Raw genomic sequence first — 20,668 nt, 5'->3', positions numbered from 1 at the left:
AAAACTTGTGCTAATAAATGCATGACAGATGATGGAAAACAGGCATTTCCATAAATTATTTTGGTCTGTGACCAGTAGAGCTAAAACCTGATGCACTGATGGACAGATGCAGTCAAAAAAACTAAAGGATACAATGATGGACTAAAGAATACAATGATTGACAGATGCAGTCAAAAAGACTAAAGAAAACAATGTTGAACAGATGCAGTCAAAATGACCAAAGAAAACAATGTTGGACAGATGCAGTCAAAAAGACTAAAGAAAATAATGTTGGACAGATGCAGTCAAAAAGACTAAAGAAAACAATGTTGGACAGATGCAGTCAAAAAGACTAAAGAAAACAATGTTGGACAGATGCAGTCAAAAAGACTAAAGATGTCTGTGATGGACAGAGAAGGGGCTTAATTGATTGCAATGTCTCCACTGATGAAGCTCATACCATGAAAGAAACTTTTTTTTCCTCCAAACAATATGACATTTACAACTCAGGTTGTATGCCTACTTAATGTCACAAGTATTATAGTTACCATTCAGTCTGTATGCCTACTTAATGTCACAAGTATTATAGTTACCATTCAGGCTGTATGCCTACTTAATGTCACAAGTATTATAGTTACCATTCAGGTTGTATGCCTACTTAATGTCACAAGTATTATAGTTACCATTCAGGTTGTATGCCTACTTAATGTCACAAGTATTATAGTTACCATTCAGGCTGTATGCCTACTTAATGTCACAAGTATTATAGTTACCATTCAGGCTGTATGTCTATTTAATTTACAAATATTATAGTTACCATTCAGGCTGTATGCCTACTTAATGTCACAAGTATTATAGTTACCATTCAGGCTGTATGCCTACTTAATGTCACAAGTATTATAGTTACCATTCAGGTTGTATGCCTACTTAATGTCACAAGTATTATAGTTACCATTCGGGCTGTATGTCTATTTAATTCACAAGTATTATAGTTACCATTCAGGCTGTATGCCTACTTAATGTCACAAGTATTATAGTTACCATTCAGGCTGTATGCCTACTTAATGTCACAAGTATTATAGTTACCATTCAGGCTTTGTGCTTACTCCACATTAAGCATCCCAGTTTTTACACAGTAAGTGTCACAGTTTTTATATTTACGATTCAAGCTGTTTGCTTACTCCATAGTAAGTGTCAAAAATGTTACATTTATCATTCAGATTATGTGCTTACTCCACTTTAATTGTCAAATTTTTGACATTTACCATTTAGGCTGTGTACTTACACAAATGGAAGTGTCGGTAATTTTTTCAATTTTTAGTGTAATGTCAACAATATTTCTTACGTAAAGGTAAATGTCACAATTTATTCCTTCTACTAGCAATGCTGCTTTCAGAGGCACCAGTACAAGTCATAATGTGACATTTACATCATACTGTGACATTTACCAATACAAGTCAGTAGTTACATTTAGTATTGTAATATTTACCAGTACAAGTCAGTACTTTGACATTTACCAGTATAAATCATGCTGTGGCATTTACCAGTACAAGTCATACTGTGATATTTACCAGTAAAAGTCAGTACTGTGACACTTACCAGTACAAGATATATTGTGAAATTTACCAGTACAAGTCATCCTGTGAAATTTACCAGTACAAGTCATAATGTGACATTTACCAGTATATCATGCTGTGACATTTACCTGTAAAGGTCAGTACTGTGACACTTGCCAGTACAAGTCATACTATGATATTTATAAATACAAGTCAGTACTGTGACACTTACCAGTACAAGTCATCCTGTGACATTTACCAGCAAGCTAATTGCTAGTAAAATATTGCAAATACCAGTAAGTATTATCTTAAAATATTTACTGGCATTTGTGACACTGGTGTTAAAAGGATTTTTTGCATGATTTTTTTAATCATGCTAATGAATATAATGTGTGAATGAACTTGGCTAAAAATTGACCAATTTACCGTGTTCAGGTCCCTGTTCTATCTTGCTCACTCCCTCAGTACCATCATCTTTGGTCTTGTCAGGCTGCTCTGCTGGGGTTTGTTCCTCTGGCTCTGGCTCCACCTTCTCCATGGCATCAGGTTCCTGGGACTCTTGGGTGGAAATGGTGGTCACTGGTTCCTGTGAATTTTGGGTAGACATGGTGGTGACTGGTTCCTGGGATTCTTGTGTAGACATGGTGGTGATGGATTCCTGGGATTCTTGGGTGGACATGGTTATCACAACAGATTCATCTGAACAGAAAATATAATAACTTATTAATTTTCAAACCATTGGAATTCTGGAAAATGAATATATTTGAGTCAGATAAAATATATTTTGGTTTAATGGGATGTATTTGTGGATCTTAATAATAGATTCCTTTCTTATGTATGCTGTTGCATTTAGAATTAAAAGAATCATTAATTAACAATTAATTGGCTAACATTTTACAAAACAACATCAAAACGAGGATCAACACTTTTTAGAGTTCACAGCTATGATTATAACTGAAACATTTCGTATTATCAGTAATGTTGTCCCTATTTGAAACTCATTTACTTAAATTCAATCAGAAAAATGAAGGCAAAGCAAATCCAAAGTCCAATACTTGTCAAAAAAGGCATATTAAGTTCTAAGCCCAATAACTGTCAAAAAGCCATATTGAGTTCAAATGCCTGATAATTTTTAAAGGGCCATATTAATTTAAAACGCCTAATAATTGGCAAAAAATCGATATTAATTTCAAAGCCCAATACTTGTCAAAAAGCCATATTAAGTTCAAAGCCCAATAATTCCCAAAAAGCCATATTAAGTTCAAAGCCCAATAATTTTCAGAAAGTTATATTAAGTTCAAATGCCTGATAATCTTTAAAGGGCCATATTAATTTAAAACCCCTAATAATCGGCAAAAAGGCCATAATAATTTCAAATGCCAAATAATCATCAAATCGCTATATTCAAATCAAACGACTTAGCTTCACATCAAATGTCATGACACTGTTTAACCTTGCTAACTTAAACTTCTTGATTTGTTTTATACTTCTATCCATTAACTGTTAATTGATTCGTTAAATTTACAATAAATCCCTTCTAATGAAAAAGGTGGTTTAAAGTGTTACGATTGTGTGGTCTTAATCTAAGTAACAGAAAAGAGCGAAAAGTTTTGTAAAATTCAACAAATACTTTATTTTTTAATACAAAGTGATAATTTATAAAGAACTTACAGTATTGTGAATTAAATCTCAATTAATCCTTAAAGTTTTATCACAAGTCTTAATGTACAAAGTTCAAATTGATTGTCAGTGGTATTCCAAACAAGTTGCAATATTTAATCTTTTGATGTTCTGTGGTCTTGAATGTGGTAATGTGCCAATGGCCTGAAGTGTGATGATGTGCTAAAAGTTTGCTGATATATTGCAATAATATAATCCAAAAATGTTCTTGTCTGATTTCATTATAATTCCAAATTAAAGTTTCTGTCCAAGAATATTATTGATGAGCTATTTGAATTTCCAGTGATTAATATTTTGAATAATTAATTCCACCCAAATGTAAATTTGAACACAACAATAACATGGATTCTGTTTCAAGATGTTAAAGCAAGAATTAATAATTACATTATGTAAAAAGCTAAGACACAAAAATAGAACCAGGATGAGGGTCAAAAGTTCATTTCTAGAACATTCTAAGTTGTCAAAAGATATAGTCTATTACTAATATTATAATAAGAAAAATGGGAAACATCAGGTACAGCAGGTTTATCCATGGGGGAACTCCAATGTACTAGACTCGGATTACAATAAACATGTTTACCTCCATCAATAATGATCCTAATACTTAATCTATACTCACAGAGAAATATTAGTTTTTTTGTATCAATTACACAGAGAACATGTTTTGGACAAGGTCTAGTACCAAATACAATTATATATAACATATAATCATTAAGAAAAGTCATCAATAGGTAATACAAATTAAATATACATAATAAAAGAAATGTATAAATTTTTACCTCATTGATAAAGTATCCAATTTGAAATTATTTGAATTTTCATAACATTTGCACAGTCCCATAACTCTGTCCTGCACAGATCACAATAAGACTGTTCATATAAACTCTCTTACAAATTGCAATAAGAATGTATGTATTGTTTATCTTCCAAATCACAGTATGAATGTATGCATCAACCCACTTATAAATCACAATATGAATCTACATATTAACTATCTTCCAAGAAAAGTAGTACTGTATTCCTGTCACAGTTTAAAACTGATATGGCCAGACAGAGAAATAAACTCAGACACAGTTTTCAAACAAATCCTGTTTGTGTAATCTGAATATTGACCAGATATTGATTAATGGTTTTAAAAAAGTGGTTTTTTTAATGACATATCAAAATAAATTATGATACCAAATGATATCAAAGTAGGTTAACAAAGCACATGATTTTATACCAAGAGTGGAATGATTTATTGATTTACTTCAGTATATATGATAAATAATTAAAGCTGGTATCAGGTTGGTGTGAATGTTTACAAATTAACTACTTAGTTTAGATTACAGTAAGTAAATGAGACTGAGAAATAAACTGGTACAATAAAGGTTCACTACTCCTTATCTTAACTATTATTTGCAATCACTGAGACTTTTCTTTACAACAGAAAATTTTCTTAAAAGATACAAGCTGTTGATTCAACATGTTACACCTATGTTTCATGTCTGTCTGTCTGTCTGTCTTTAGCAGCCTGTACAGTTCAACATGTTACACCCATGTTTCATGTCTGTCTGTCTATCTTTAGCAGCCTGTACAGTTCAACATGTTACACCTATGGTTCATGTCTGTCTATATTTAGCAGCCTGTACAGTTCAACATGTTACACCTATGTTTCATGTCTATCTGTCTGTCTTTAGCAACCTGTACAGTTCAGCATATTGATATAGTTGCTCTGTATATCTGAGGTTCCATGTTTAATGCATGGTTCATACATCTCCAGAATATCTAACTGATCATCAATCAAAATTTGGATATACAGACATTTCGGTCAATAAGGTTTGGATCAGAAAGACCTTACCTCATACTGTGAATACAGATATATTAATATTTTGACTAGTGACATTTCATTTCATACTGTGAATTCAGATGTATTAATATTTCTCACATGGCTGCACTGGCCAAGCCAAGACTTGAACCCACACGGACAGAGGTGAGATATCAGAGATCTATAAGGCAAGCACCTTAGACCACCAAGCCATTAGGACCCCAGTTAAAATGGACACTTACATTCCCTATTACTGGAAACAGACAAGTACTGAGATAAGAATGAAAGAGACAAATGCAGATATAAAAATGAATCATTGTTCAAATATTGTTGCTCTGCTATTATTTGTGCAGTAGTTGCTGTGCACAGAGTTATTCTTCATTTCTGTTATGTATTCTACTTCCTCCTGATAAGACCATGGACCAGCCAGATAAATTTGTTAAAAAACATGGGGTGAGTTTGACTATCAGAACAAAGATATCCTTAGTAAATATTTGTCAAAACTTTATTAAAATGGCAAGTGGAATAATCAAGAATGGTGTTATTATTCAATAACTATTGTAAAGATCTAAATCAACCTATGTTTGGATCAGAATATAAACTGCCCTAGCATCAAGATTAAAGTATTGATCAGAATATAAACTGTTTATAACTGCCCCAGCATCAAGATTAAAGTATTGATCAGAATATAAACTGCCCCAGCATCAAGATTAAAGTATTGATCAGAATATAATCTGTTTATAAACTGCCCCAGCATCAAGATTAAAGTATTGATCAGAATATAAACTGTCCTAGCATCAAGATTAAAGTATGGATCAGAATATAAACTGTTTATAACTGCCCCAGCATCAAGATTAAAGTATTGATCAGAATATAAACTGCCCCAGCATCAAGATTAAAGTATTGATCAGAATATAATCTGTTTATAAACTGCCCCAGCATCAAGATTAAAGTATTGATCAGAATATAAACTGTCCTAGCATCAAGATTAAAGTATGGATCAGAATATAAACTGTCCTAGCATCAAGATTAAAGTATGGATCAGAATATAAGCTGTCCTAGCATCAAGGTTAAAGTATGGATCAGAATACAAACTGTCCTAGCATCAAGATTAAAGTATGGATCAGAATATAAACTGTCCTAGCATCAAGACTAAAGTATGGATCAGAATATAAACTGCCCCAGCTTCAAGATCAAACTACAGATCAGAATATAAACTGTTAGTTCAAGATCAAAGTATGGCTCAAAACAAAAACTGCCTAGCTTCAAGATCAAACTATTGAGAATACCGATGGCTTGGAATAGTAAATTAAACACGATCAAAAGAATGAACTTAACTTGCAGCATATTGATAATCATATCCATTTTTATCAACATAATCAATACCAACATCCATCAAAAAATCATGTAATTCTAATTACAAATGTTTAAGTTTTTCTTCATGTGGTCTTTTAAAAAAGAATTTATTAAAAATCCATAAAATAATGAGATTTAAAACAAAGTGATTGCTTTTGGGCATCTCTTTCTATTCAAATGACTATGTACTTCAATGACGTTGTGACACTATATCAAGGGAAGTAACTGCTCCAACTAATAATTTCTGCTCATGATGTGAATGAGTTATGTCCCTTGATACAGCAATGACTGGCCTTGCAAGGTGCAAGAACAAAAGAGCTAAATATAGATATATATATATATATATATATATATATATATATATATATATATATATATATATATATATATATATATATATATATATATATATATATCATAATGGCAAATAACAATCATTTCAAGTGCACTGGATCCAGCAAGGGATCATGTGTGTCAGAGATTGATTAAGATAAAAGCAATAAAATGACAATGAACAGTCCGAAAATAGTATCTAGCATGCATGAGCACTTTTGACTCTTTAATGAGTCTTTTTCAAAGTTAAATAAACATCATAGACAAGACAAATAAATAAAACAGAAAAATGGTTATGTTTACAAATTCAACCTTTTAACTTTTATTATGTTTCAACTAGTTTATTTCGGCTTGTTGCTGATACTGGAAAATATTTGTATTGACCTAGAAATTGATGAGCCATAATGATATTTATTTTATGTAAACTTATGTAAGCGCAAATTATTTCCCGGATATTACATTGTTAAAGGAGTCATATATTAGCTAGATAGTAGCTAGATATTTCAATACGCAATGCTAAAACCAGTGTGATGATGGAAGCTAGATATTTCACGTTTGCAATGCCAAAAACCCTTGCAATGATGTTCAGATCTATAATCTGATCTTAATTATCCAGAGGTATAAATCCAGTTATGTCACCTTCTATTCAAGCTATTTCTCTGCAGATGTCACAACCTATCATTGGGTGGTTGCTAAAGAAACTTGAATTTCAAATTTGACCTTTCTCTGACCTCTATGAACTAAGAGACTCAATGCCAAAAAAAAAACACATTTTCAAGGTCATGAATTTTAGCCATGGGTGAGGTTAATTCAAAATAGTTCCATTAGTTTAAAACAATGGATCTGGACATGGACAGTATTCTGCATACTGATTTGATTTTTCCATGGTCTTGATGATGGATCCATAACATAAAGCCACAAAGCAACATAACTTAATGGCAATAATAACACTGTAGTAGTTTTATTAATAAAACTCCAGTAGTTCAAAAGTTCCACTCCCAGCATAAAATCAGGTTAGAATTTGACATTTTCTTCTGGTGTGACCTTGACTTTGGAGATATTGATCAGACTATTCTATGCAAACAAACTCAGGCAACAGCTTTTAGTGATGGATACATTGCAAAGGACTCTACTTGATACAGTTTTTTCAGCAGGGTCTTAAATTGAGGAAATATGTGGAAACTGAAGGAAGTGTATCCAGCAATAATGGGCCATAACTCTACAAAATAATAATAGGTCATAACTTTAAAAATGACAATAATGAGCGATAACTCTACAAAATGACAATAATGGACCACAACTCTACAAAACAGCAATAATGGGCCATAACTCTACAAAATGATAATATTGGGCCATAACTCTACAAATTGATAATGCAAAACCGTGATAATCAAAGTTGTGAAAAAAAGTTCAACAATTTTATCTGCTCATAAAATTTGTTTAAAATTCTGGATGAGCCTGTGTAAAAATCTAATCTGGGAAAGATGGGCAATCACTCCACTATGTAACCTTGCAATAAGTCTAGTGGAAGCAGATGACTGAAAACTTTGCACATATTAGAGTTCATCAATAAAATACTGCACTCCAAATTTGGTTGAAATCCCACAATCCAAGGTACACATATGGTGCAGAAACCAAAGTTTAGGACAACAAGCAAAAAGTGGCCTTAACTCCTGTAAATGAGATGGGGGAATGTTGGAAAGAAAACAAATTCAGTCTTCAGTCTCATCAATATAAAGTTGCATGCCAAATTTCAATCAAATGAAACAATCTTTTATAAAGTTATGCATAGACACCACAGTTAGTAAAATGTGCAGTCAAGGGCTATAACTCCTGTATATGAAACTATAGAATATTTGAAATCAAAGTCAATTCAGGTCTCATCTAGATAAAGCTACATGTAATATTTGGTTCAAGCCAAACAACACCTGGTAAAGCTATTATGCAGAAATCAAAACTTGAAGGATAAGCTACCAGGGGCCATAATTCCTGTAAATGATGTGTAATGCTACAAATCAAATTTTCAAGGTCTCATCAATCAAAAGCTGCATATTCAGTTTGGCTGAAAATCCCATCATTTCTGGTAAAGTTATCTTGTGGAAACTAAAGCTACAAGGTCTCATGACCACTCTAAAATAGTGACTAACAGTGGATCCAAACTGAACTCATCTGAAGTCTCACCATCATAAATCTGTGAACCAAATTTCATTGAAATAAAATAAGTCCCAGTAAATATAGCTACCAGAAAATAAATTGCTGATGGACAGATAGATGCACAGACAGACAGATACGACTACTTTAGGGCTCCACTGAATTTATTGAGCTGGGCCCTAAATATTCAGAATATTTGCTACAACTTTGACCTTTATGGTTTTTAATGCCAGAAACCTATGTGGTTGCTACAACTTTGACCTTTAAAGTTTTTAATGCTAAAACTCCATGTGGTTGCTACAATTTTAACCTTTAAGGTTTTTAATGCTAAAAATACATGTAGTTTGTACAACTTTGACCTATCAGGTCTTTAATACTAAAAACCATGTGGTTGCTACAAATTTTACCTTGAAGGTTTTAATGCTAAAAGCCTGAATGGTTGGATTTGGTTTGTAACACCACTGTTAGAACATATGTGTGTGTGTGTGTGTGTGTGTGGTTTGGATTTTTAATGTAGCTTTAACAATTTTTCAGTCATGTCGCTATGATGTCTACAGTGTGGTAGTTCATAGTGATGTCTGGCACTGGGGCATCAAGCCACAGCCATGTAGCATCATGTCCCACCCAGTCACATTATCCTGACACCAGGCCGACCAGTCCTAACACTCCCTTCTTAATGCTGAGTGCCAAGCGAGGCAGCTGTTAGTACCATTTTTATAAATCTTTTGTATGACTCAGCAGAGGTTCAAACCCACAACCTCCTGCATGTAAGGGGATGCTCAAATCATTAGGCCAACAGAGCAGTTTTATTAGAACATACAAAACTATATTGATAAACAAATGAACATGTACTCATGTATTTTGTTTAGTTATTGAAAATCATGTCATGTATATTTTTGCAGTATATATGTACAATAACAAATTTTACCAACTTAAAGCCTATATTTTTATTAGCTGTAAAAAGACAACATTGCTTGATTATTTGAAATGACTTAATATAAAAAACTAAAGCAAATAAAATGAGAAAAAATATTAGCATAAAATTTCTTATTATCTACATTGTATCTAAATAATTTCAAAACTTGCAGCCTAAAGAAAAACAATTGGTTCAAATTTAACATTTTACTTTATTATTGCCTTGACCTTTGAGCTAGGAATATGATAAAAATTCCCTTATTATCTAGATGTATTTAAAAAAAATGTAATTTATTAAACATGAGTGAGTTCAGTGTAAAGATATATTTTTAGTTTTATGTGTTAGTTTTTAAATTTCTTCAAATATTTATTAAGGTTTTTCTCTTACACAGAATGCAGAGCATGGGAACTTGGATGATTCTGGACAAGTTCTGTCTCAGAATAGAAATTATTTGTAGCTTTACAATGTGCTAAAGTTTTACATGAAGTTTTTATTTGAAAACTGGAAATTCTTACAAAAATTATAAGAAATATCACAATAGTACAAATTGTATATTCTATCAGCTTCCAGTCATGGCAAAGAATGTTTAATTTGAGGACATCTGTGAATCTGTTTGATGGAAAATAATCTAAGAGAATGACATTTATGGTGAGGGCAGACTGTAAATAAAGTTCAAGAACTGTTTAAGTATTTGCTTATCTCAGTATGATAAAAGTATAAGTACTATCCAGTCTATTGATATAATGGGACAGAATTATTAATAAGTACTATCCAATCTGTTGATATGATGGGATGGAATATTAATAAGTACCATCCAGTGTACTAATATTTTGGGACAGAATTAACAATAGTACTATCCAGTCTATTTATATTATGGGACAGAATTAATAATAGTACTATCCAGTCTATTGATATTATGGGACAGAATTAATAATAAGTACTATCCAATCAATTGATATTATGGGATGGAATTATTAATAAGTACTATCCAGTATATTAAGTGCTATCCAGTTTATTGATATTATGGGACAGAATTATTAATAAGTACTATCCAATTTATTGACATTATGGGACATAATTATTTATAAGTACTATCCACTCTATTGATATGATGTAACAGAATTATCAATAACAAACCTATATGAACATTACAAAATTCATGTCTTTGCTTGCATATGATTATCACTATGTATCATTTAATAAGGAATGACTAATGTTTCACACAGTCCTCTCACAACCAATCAACAAAACCTGAGATATCTTCAGTTTAGTTTTTTTATGCTGTTAATTACTAATATCATACTTATGGGCTGATTTCTCCTATGACATTAATGTCCATGATTGAGATGACTGGTTCATGAATTTCAAAATAAATTTGCTGTTTCTATGTGAATTGCTAAGAAAGAGAGAGAGAAAGAGAGAGAGAGAGAGCAGTTTCCAGTAAAGATTTCCATGAAACATATTAGGTTAATATTTTGTGTAAGTATTGTCAGCATCTTTTACAAATGACAGTGCAGTAATATTTCTGTCACTCTGTAAACCATTTGACCCAATCTGAAAACAATGCAAGTCTGATTCAGCAATGCATCACAACATGTTTGTTGTTGTTGTCAAGGAAGTAAGAGGAAATAACTTCATGTTCATGAAATCTTACATAGCATCTGGTCAAATTTCTTTATCAAAGATCAATTTCCATGTCTGAAATGTAAGACAGTTTCTATTTATTTGTTCTAGCACACACAATTAAACATCGCATGGTACGAGGGGAAATCTTACATTTTCACATTTGAAAATATAATGATATATATATGTCACATTTGAAAATATAATGATATATATATGTCACATTTGAAAATATAATGATATATATATGTCACATTTGAAAATATAATGATATATATATGTCACGTGAAAATATAACGATATATATATGTCACATGTGAAAATATAATGATATATATATGTCACATGTGAAAATATAACGATATATATATGTCACATGTGAAAATATAACGATATATATATGTCACATGTGAAAATATAATGATATATATATGTCACATGTGAAAATGTAGGAATGAAAAAAATATGAAAATTATTTCACCAATAAAGCTCTATATTTCAAACTTAAATATATAATAAAAAGCAATATTCTCTAATCTGCCCAATAGTTTAGGGTTCTAATCTCTAAAAGCATCTTCTCCATTTAAAATGGAAAAGTTGGTTCTAAATCCTAACTGAGTAAATTAATCACTTTTTGATCCCATCTCAATGAGAACATGTACTTAAAATTACAAGTTCATACTAGTATACAACTATTGCAAGAAACTATGATAAAATTGTTAATTCCGTTTGAATGAACACAGTATGTATAATAACTCTACAAGAATTGTCATTATCACATGAAATAAAATAATTACAGGTACCTGACTTTAACAGCTACAATAATTCTTAAATCCAAGGTCCTTACACATCACCTCAAAACAGTTCCAACTGAATATTTGTTACTTCAAAAGGTGGGACTGTGTCATTATATTACAATATGAGCCATATGCCTCTATTTATTGGTACCCCACTCCATCTTTTTTCTGACCAGCACAGACTTTTATAGTTTAAGGACTGTATTTAACAGAAAAATGGAAATATAAATATTCTGTATCTGCATTAACTAACATAGAACCAGTCAAAAGATTTACTGTGAATATGGGACAGGAAAATCATGACTTATATATCTTAAATTGGTAAATGAACTGTCCACAGGGGATGTATGGTACCCACCCTGATGTTGTTAGGTAAATTCAATGCTGTGTGGTCATATCAAAAGGTGTGCCAACAGAAATGGACTGTTAACTAGCTGTTTGTTACACTTTAACACTGGCTAAATTAGTCAGCTTGTCACACTTATCAATAAAATACACAGTCAGTTAAACCTCATTAGTCAGGTTGCATAGGAAACAAAAACAAACTTGACTAGCAACGGTCAGTGTGGTCGGGAACCAGAGATATCTCCTTAAATATAATCGGTACTTACAAAGTCAATATGTTACCATCCTCATAGCCAGGACCCATCAATTCTATTGTATGATAATTTTGTACATTGAAGAGTCATGTAAATCATACATTACTGGTGCTCATCTTTTGCAATATAAATACAAGTAAAATTTGCAAAGGGTTGGTAACCAGAGCCTTAAAACTTACAATATAAACTCAGAGGGGTCAGTCTGTCATTTTACACAGAATGTTAAGGCTTTTCAACTTTCTATTTGCACCAGGCACATATCCCACTACAATATTTAAAAAAAGAGGGATCCAAAAACACCAGAGACCTAACGACAAATACAAAGTCTTGTACTGACAAGCCATTTAATTCAATAATTGAATTAATTTCTCACTGATAGGAATATTATCCATTGTAGTTAAACTGGATGACATAAGCAGTCATCATATAATTGTGCTGAAATGTTAAATAGACAAATATACTAAAATAAAAGTGATTACTTGTATGTATTGTTATGTATATCTATAATTTTTAAATGTACATGACTTTATCTAATTTTTGTTAAATTGTACATATTATCATATTATCTTAAGTTAGATCTTGCCTACATGACTAGGGTCTAGACTTGATGATTTTGGGTTAATTTCTCACTGGCTGATTGGGTTTGGATGGTTATAGAAGAATTCAGTAAATTCTGATTGGTTGGGCTAGGCAGTTTAAAAATAAAATGAGTAGTATGATCTGTCACTTGGGGTAAATTGTCATAATAGATAGTGTATATGAGGAGAAAACAGCAATCTGAGTCATCCTCATTTCTTGTGTTCCTGTTGTAAGTTTGCAGACATGTTTTATCTTGTACTTAGACATTATTTGTGAGGAAAAACTTTGTTTGGACTATTCAATGGAAACAGAAAGTTCTCATTCTTTGGACTATTATTCTGGAACTATTGTGAATTATTCAAAGGAGTTCTGGACAATATCATCTTGATAATGTCATGATTCTTGGCAGACTAGTATACTTCTGGTTTTGAAATTCATATGAAACTTTTCATTCTTTTTGACTTTCATAGAACTTTATCAGGATTATTTAGGATTTACTTCATAATACTGTAAGTTCCTCTCACAATTTCATTATAGCTTTGATAATTCATTTATTTGTTAACTTTTACAAAACCTGTTGGTTCGGCTTCTTTCTGTTACTTAGTTTATGACCATAGATTCATAACTGCATATATTTAGATTTCTAAGCAGGTATTTTATACCATTATTTATTCAACAATGAAGCTATGACTTGTACAGTTGGCTGGAAATTTCTATAATATATTTTCTAGTATGTATATACCCAAAAATTTATATAAGTCACAGTCAATAATGAGCTAACTGGTTGCCCTGATTTATATTTTGGTGCAAGGCAAGGAGATGTCCTAAGTCCTCATTTATTCAATATCTTTAGCAATAATATAACACATATTTTAACACAAGCTTCAGATACGTTACTTTAAAATGATGTCTGTGTTAACTGCTTGATGTATGAAGACAATGTCGTAATCTTATCTACTTCTAAAAGTTTGCAAAGATTCATTACAAGAATAATTTTGTAAATGGTATCTCACTTTAACATATTAAAAACAAGTCTTAATGTTCAAAAAGACAGGAAGGCTGCCAATTAATCAGTTTATGTTCAATGATTAGATATTAGAATGTGTTAAACATGACTAGTGTTGGGTGTGAGTACACTCAGCCATAGTAATATTCTATAATGGGTTTTATAGTAATCCATGTCTGTCCATATGTCTGTCTGTCCCACACTCATTAACATAACTAGTTGTACAGTTTGTAGCTCACCTGGTCATAAATTCAAGTGAGCACCTTGCCACCATTCTGATCCCAATTTAATCTCACTTGGAATACATACTTCTATCATTAAGATAACTTTGATAATGGGTGGGATCCACACATGCAGAGATCTTCCATCTCCTTGGCTGAGCTTACTCCCCCATCCGGAGGCCAATTATTTCTGATCCAGTTTTGATTAATCTTGAAATATGTGCATAAATCAACATGATATAACGTTTACAATATAGATTTCATAAATTGTAGTGTTACATTCCTACACATAAGCCTGCTTACTGAAATGGTCAAATGTTAAGGTATGCAGGTGAGCAATGTTATGCCCACTTAATGGCCTCTCCTTGCTTGATTACCTTGAAATTTAGTGCCATTATTTTGGAATCTGACACATCATCGTACTCACAACATTTTCAGAAGAGTTATGGGTCTTCTTTTGTACAATATTACTATACATTCATCACTGTCATGGAGTAAGGGTGGAATTCGAGTAAGGCAGGGGTATAGTTACATGAGTAAATTACTAACAATTCCTTGAGTTCGATCAAAATAATCATACATGTAGCTTATCTTCTGCGTTATCACAGACATATCTATTTTGCTATACATGTCTTAATGCAGGTCATGTCTTATTGTAGTACATGTCTCACTGCAGTAAACATCTTATTGTTGTACATGTCTTATTGCAGTACACATCTTATTGTAGTACAGCCTTACTGTAGTACATGTCTCACTGCAGTACACATCTTACTGTAGTACATGTCTTATTGCAGCACACATCTTATTGTAGTACATGTCTCACTGCAGTACACATCTTATTGTAATACGTGTCTTATTGCAGCACATATCTTATTGCAGTATATGTCTCACTGCAGTACACATCTTATTGTTGTTGCTGTTATAGGATTTAACGATATTTTTCAGCACAAAATATGCTATACATGGTGGCCAGTATAAATGGTGGAGGAAGAACCTGGAAAACCTCTCAAAGAACCACCAACCCATGAGAAGCTACTGGCAAGTTTTCTCACATACCCACATTGGCCAAATCTGAGACTTGAACCCACACAGAAAGAGGTGAAATGGCAGTGATCCGTTACAGTGAGCATTTTAGACCACTCAGGGCCACCACATCTTACTGTAGTACATGTCTCATTGCAGTATACATCTTATTGTTGTATATGTCTTATTGCAGTACATATCTCATTGCAGTACACATCTTACTGTAGTACATGTCTCATTGCAGTACATGTCTTATTGCAGTACATGTTTCATTGAAGTACATGTCTTATTGTAGTACAAGTCTTATTGCAGTACATGTCTTACTGTAGTACGTCTCATTGCAGTACACATCTTACTGTAGTACATGTCTCATTGCAGTACATGTCTTATTGCAGTACATGTCTCATTGCAGTACATGTCTTATTGTAGTACACATCTTATTGCACTACATCTCACACTGCAGTACACATATCACTGTAGTACATGTCTCATTGATGTACACATCTTACTGTAGTACGTCTCATTGCAGTACACATCTTACTGTAGTACATGTCTCATTGCAGTACATGTCTTACTGTAGTACATGTCTCATTGAAGTACATGTCTTATTGTAATACATGTCTTATTGTAATACATGTCTTATTGCAGTACATGTCTCATTGCAGTACATGTCTTATTGTAGTACACATCTTATTGCACTACATCTCACACTGCAGTACACATATCACTGTAGTACATGTCTCATTGATGTACACATATCACTGTAGTACATGTCTTATTGTAGTACACATATCACTGTAGTACATGTCTCATTGTAGTACACATCTTACTGTAGTACATGCCTCATTGCAGTACACATCTTACTGTAATGTCTTATTGTAGTACATGTCTCAATGAAGTATATGTACATGTCTTATTGTAGTACACATCTTACTGTAGTACATGTCTCATTGTAGTACACATCTATGTATAGAAATTCCATTTCAAAACAGCATTAGAGAAGAGGTGCACATATAGATGTATATAGTAGAACAGAATAAATTCATGGATTTGTTGTAGATGTATGTCTATTGTCTACAGTTGAACAAAATAGTCTAAAAGTCATGGATTGGTTGTACATGTATGTCTATTGTCTACAGTAGAACAGAAGAGTCTAAAAGTCATGGACTGGATGTACATGTATGTCTAATGTCTATAGTAAGAGGATAGTCTAAAAGTCATGGACTGGTTGTACGTGTATGTCTAATTACGTTAGTAGAACAGAATGATCTAAAAGTCATGAACTGGTTGTACATGTATGTCTAACTACTTTAGTAGAACAGAATAGTCTAAAAGTCATGGACTGGTTGTGCATGTATCTCTAATTACTTTAGAAGAACAGAATGGTCTAAAAGTCATGGACTGGTTGTACATGTATCTCTAATTACTTTAGTAGAACAGAATGGTCTAAAAGTCATGGACTGGTTGTACATGTATGTCTTATGTCTATAGTAAGAGAATAGTCTAAAAGTCATGGACTGATTGTACATGTAAGTCTAATGTCTGTAGTAGAACAGAATGGTCTAAAAGTCATGGATTGGTTGTACATGTATGTCTAATGTTTATAGTAGAATAGAAGAGTCTAAAAGTCATGGACTGGCTGTACATGTATGTATAATTACGTTAGTAGAACAGAATGATCTAAAAGTCATGAATTGGTTGTACATGTATAACTACTTTAGTAGAACAGAATAGTCTAAAAGTCATGGATTGGTTATACATCTATGTCTAATGTCTTTAGTAGAACAGAATGGTCTAAAAGTCATGGACTGATTGTACATGTATGTCTAACTACTTTAGTAGAACAGAATAGTCTAAAAGTCATGGACTGGTTGTACATGTATGTCTTATGTCTATAGTAAGAGAATAGTCTAAAAGTCATGGACTGATTGTACATGTAAGTCTAATGTCTGTAGTAGAACAGAATGGTCTAAAAGTCATGGATTGGTTATACATCTATGTCTAATGTCTTTAGTAGAACAGAATGGTCTAAAAGTCATGGACTGGTCATACATGTATGTCTAACATTGTAAGTAGAGCTGGATACAATGAAAAATTCTGTACTGCAATGAACCACATACCTTGCTATATCGCACTATTTCTAAAAGAACTGTGTTACGTACCATGGTATACCATAGTATTTCTAAAAGTACTGTGTTACGTACCATGGTATACCACAGTATTTCTAAAAGTACTGTGATACGTACCATGGTATACCACAGTATTTCTAAAAGTACTGTGTTACGTACCATGGTATACCACAGTATTTCGAAAAGTACTGTGATACATACCATGGTATACCACAGTATTTCTAAAAGTACTGTGATACGTACCATGGTATACCACAGTATTTCTAAAAGTACTGTGATACATACCATGATATACTGCAGTGTTTCTATAAGTACTGCGATATGTACCATGGTATACCAAAGTATTTCTAAAAGTACTGTGATACGTATCATGGTATACCACAATTATGTTATAGACCAACAATTCAATGTTCTGTGGCAGGGGCCTGACATTTGCTTTGTTTAATTTATGCTTATCAGTAGCTTACCAAATTTCTTGATTTGGTTCAAAGCAAAATAATGCATTATTATAACCATTATATTATTTGGAAAAAATATAAATGTTGCTTGATACAAAATAAAATAAAATATTTCAGCTCTAAATAAATGTACAGCCCCCCCCACAACAAAATGACAGTGACCCTATAGTAGATGAATTTTTGGTGTGTATGTTGATTTTTGTACAAGTTGCAATCTAAAAACTTTAACTAAAGTGGGATTATTAAGTTTACACTATAGATGATACTGTGAAAGACATCTTGCAATGTTTATTGGAAAAAAAACCCACACAGGAAGTGCTGATACTGAAACCTGGAATTTTCTATCTACACTATTGATATAATAGGCAGAGAAACTTTGAGTGGGATGCCAGCATCCAGGCAAGATATTTATCAGAGAGCACCAGTAAACATAAAACACTTACTCAACAAATGATGATAATTTTTAGTGGACTTGAGTAATTATGTTCAGACATCAAACAAGTGTGCTCCTCAACATTGCAAGATGATTTGAGGTCTTAACAAGGAATATATATACTTAACAAATTCACATAGAAATTTTTCCAAATGTTGGATTTGGGTTGAATATGTTTCAAAATTATTCATAACATAAAATGCCAGAATAAAGATGGGCATATAAAAATGTGTCTGTCATGTTATACACTGGCCAAGGTGTCTAATGTTTCACAAAGTTTACTTGCAATTGAGATAAGAAGGTATAATACAAAATAACTAATCTATCTGCATTCAGAACGTATAAAAAGTGAATATCTTAACAGTAAGGTCCTAATCCCTCCAAAACAAATTATTCTATGACTTAAGTAATCAATTAGCCATTTCAAAATACTGATAGCATAGGCAAACATTCCAATCTTTGAAGTTTGTTTCTTAGCCAAGAATGCATAGGTAAAGAAAGGGAATAATTAAAATTGTGACATTTTAACTTTCCAGGCAAATAAATTTGATAACAGATGTTATTTGTTAATTACATTAGAATCAAACATGAATACTGAAATGCCCACGCTCCCCACCCCATAAAACGCACACACAGAAGACTCTGAAGTTTTCTTTACATCTCGGTCCTTTTTCTTTTCTAAGAAATTGGTCATGTTTATTTGGTCCAATATACTGTTACCTTGGTTACATGGTCCAGCTTAAATGCAGATGTTTGAAAATGTCCATTTGTGGTACGTACATGTTTACATGCAATATATTACATACTGTTTGCACTTTGCTATTCATAGTTTAACTTTTTAATGTCATTTCACTTGCATATGAACAACTCTGCAACATTCTGATATTTGAATGGCCTTTCATCATATTCTACAATCTGATACAACTTTTCATTCATCTGTTAATACAGGTAATAGTTTCCTAGTTTTCATTCATCTGCTAATACAGGTAATAGTTTCCTAGTTTTTATTCATCTGTTAATACAGGTAATAGTTTCCTAGTTTTCTTTCATCTGTTAATACAGGTAGCAGTTTCCTAGTTTTCTTATTTTCTTTCTGAACATTACAGGAAAAAAATATTTAAAAAATCAGAAAGTTCAATCAGTATAAAACAGATTCAGATTGGTATTTAAAGTTTGCCTAACATTCATTATTTTCAAATGTTAAAACACCAAAATAAAAGCAAACAAAAAATAACACCAAAATCAACAATGGATTCAAATGGGAGTTTCACTAGTTGGAATCTAGTTCCAGATATGAATATGCATTCAGCCCTTCCCGAAGAAAAGATGATTTTAAAATCTGCTAAGGTGGCAAGAATGACATTACACATCATTCGACATAGTAAACTATATCAAACACTAGAACAAATATGCCATCACTGAACTCCATGTTTGCAGAACTTGCATCAAATGTGGATAAATATGTACATGATGAGACCTTGTTCACCAGCTTTATAGACAAACAAAATCTCCCATTTACAATAGCAGGTCATTTTTCAGATCGAGTACAAATAATTTTCCCTGATTCGGAAATCACATGAAAAGTCCTCATACGAACATATAAAAACTACTCATTTAGTGACCCAAGCTTAGGATCCTCACTGGGAAAAGAAAGTCAAAAACATGTGTCACAATGAAAAATTTGCCATTCTCATTAAAAATCCTCCCTCCTTATGAAGTCAGAACTCCTGGCCAAATTTTGCAAATCTCCTGATTTGTCTGTTTTAGTCCAATTACTTTTTTGTCACATGTATGGGTGTGCTTATGCTGACTGACTGAAATATTTTAATGCCCCTTTTCCTTGGGATGTGATTTTACAGTAAAATCATGCTTATGCAAAACTAAAGTGACCTTTTTTTCTTTACCAAAACCAACATCATGCCTACAAACATTTCAATAGTACATTTTAAAAGTGTCAAGTAGACACATCTTTCAAATTTTGCTGAAAAAATGACTTGATCAAATAATGTTATTAACCAAAGA

General features: G+C 32.3%; 1 protein-coding gene across 1 annotated transcript in view; it reads right to left on the bottom strand.

The window, feature by feature from the left end:
- LOC149788541 (uncharacterized) overlaps nucleotides 1–20,668 on the bottom strand; it is a 45,394-nt gene that overhangs the window by 7,012 nt on the left and 17,714 nt on the right. Inside the window, exon 2 of the mRNA XM_089973526.1 lies at nucleotides 1,962–2,234. Coding sequence (XP_089829652.1) covers nucleotides 1,962–2,234 — 273 coding nt within the window. The remainder of the gene's footprint in view (nucleotides 1–1,961; nucleotides 2,235–20,668) is intronic.

This window comes from Sinohyriopsis cumingii, chromosome 11 (genome assembly GCF_028554795.1).
Source record: "Sinohyriopsis cumingii isolate HCF-2022 chromosome 11, ASM2855479v2, whole genome shotgun sequence".
NCBI lineage: Eukaryota > Metazoa > Mollusca > Bivalvia > Unionida > Unionidae > Sinohyriopsis > Sinohyriopsis cumingii.
This window is presented reverse-complemented; position numbering and strand designations above follow the sequence as displayed.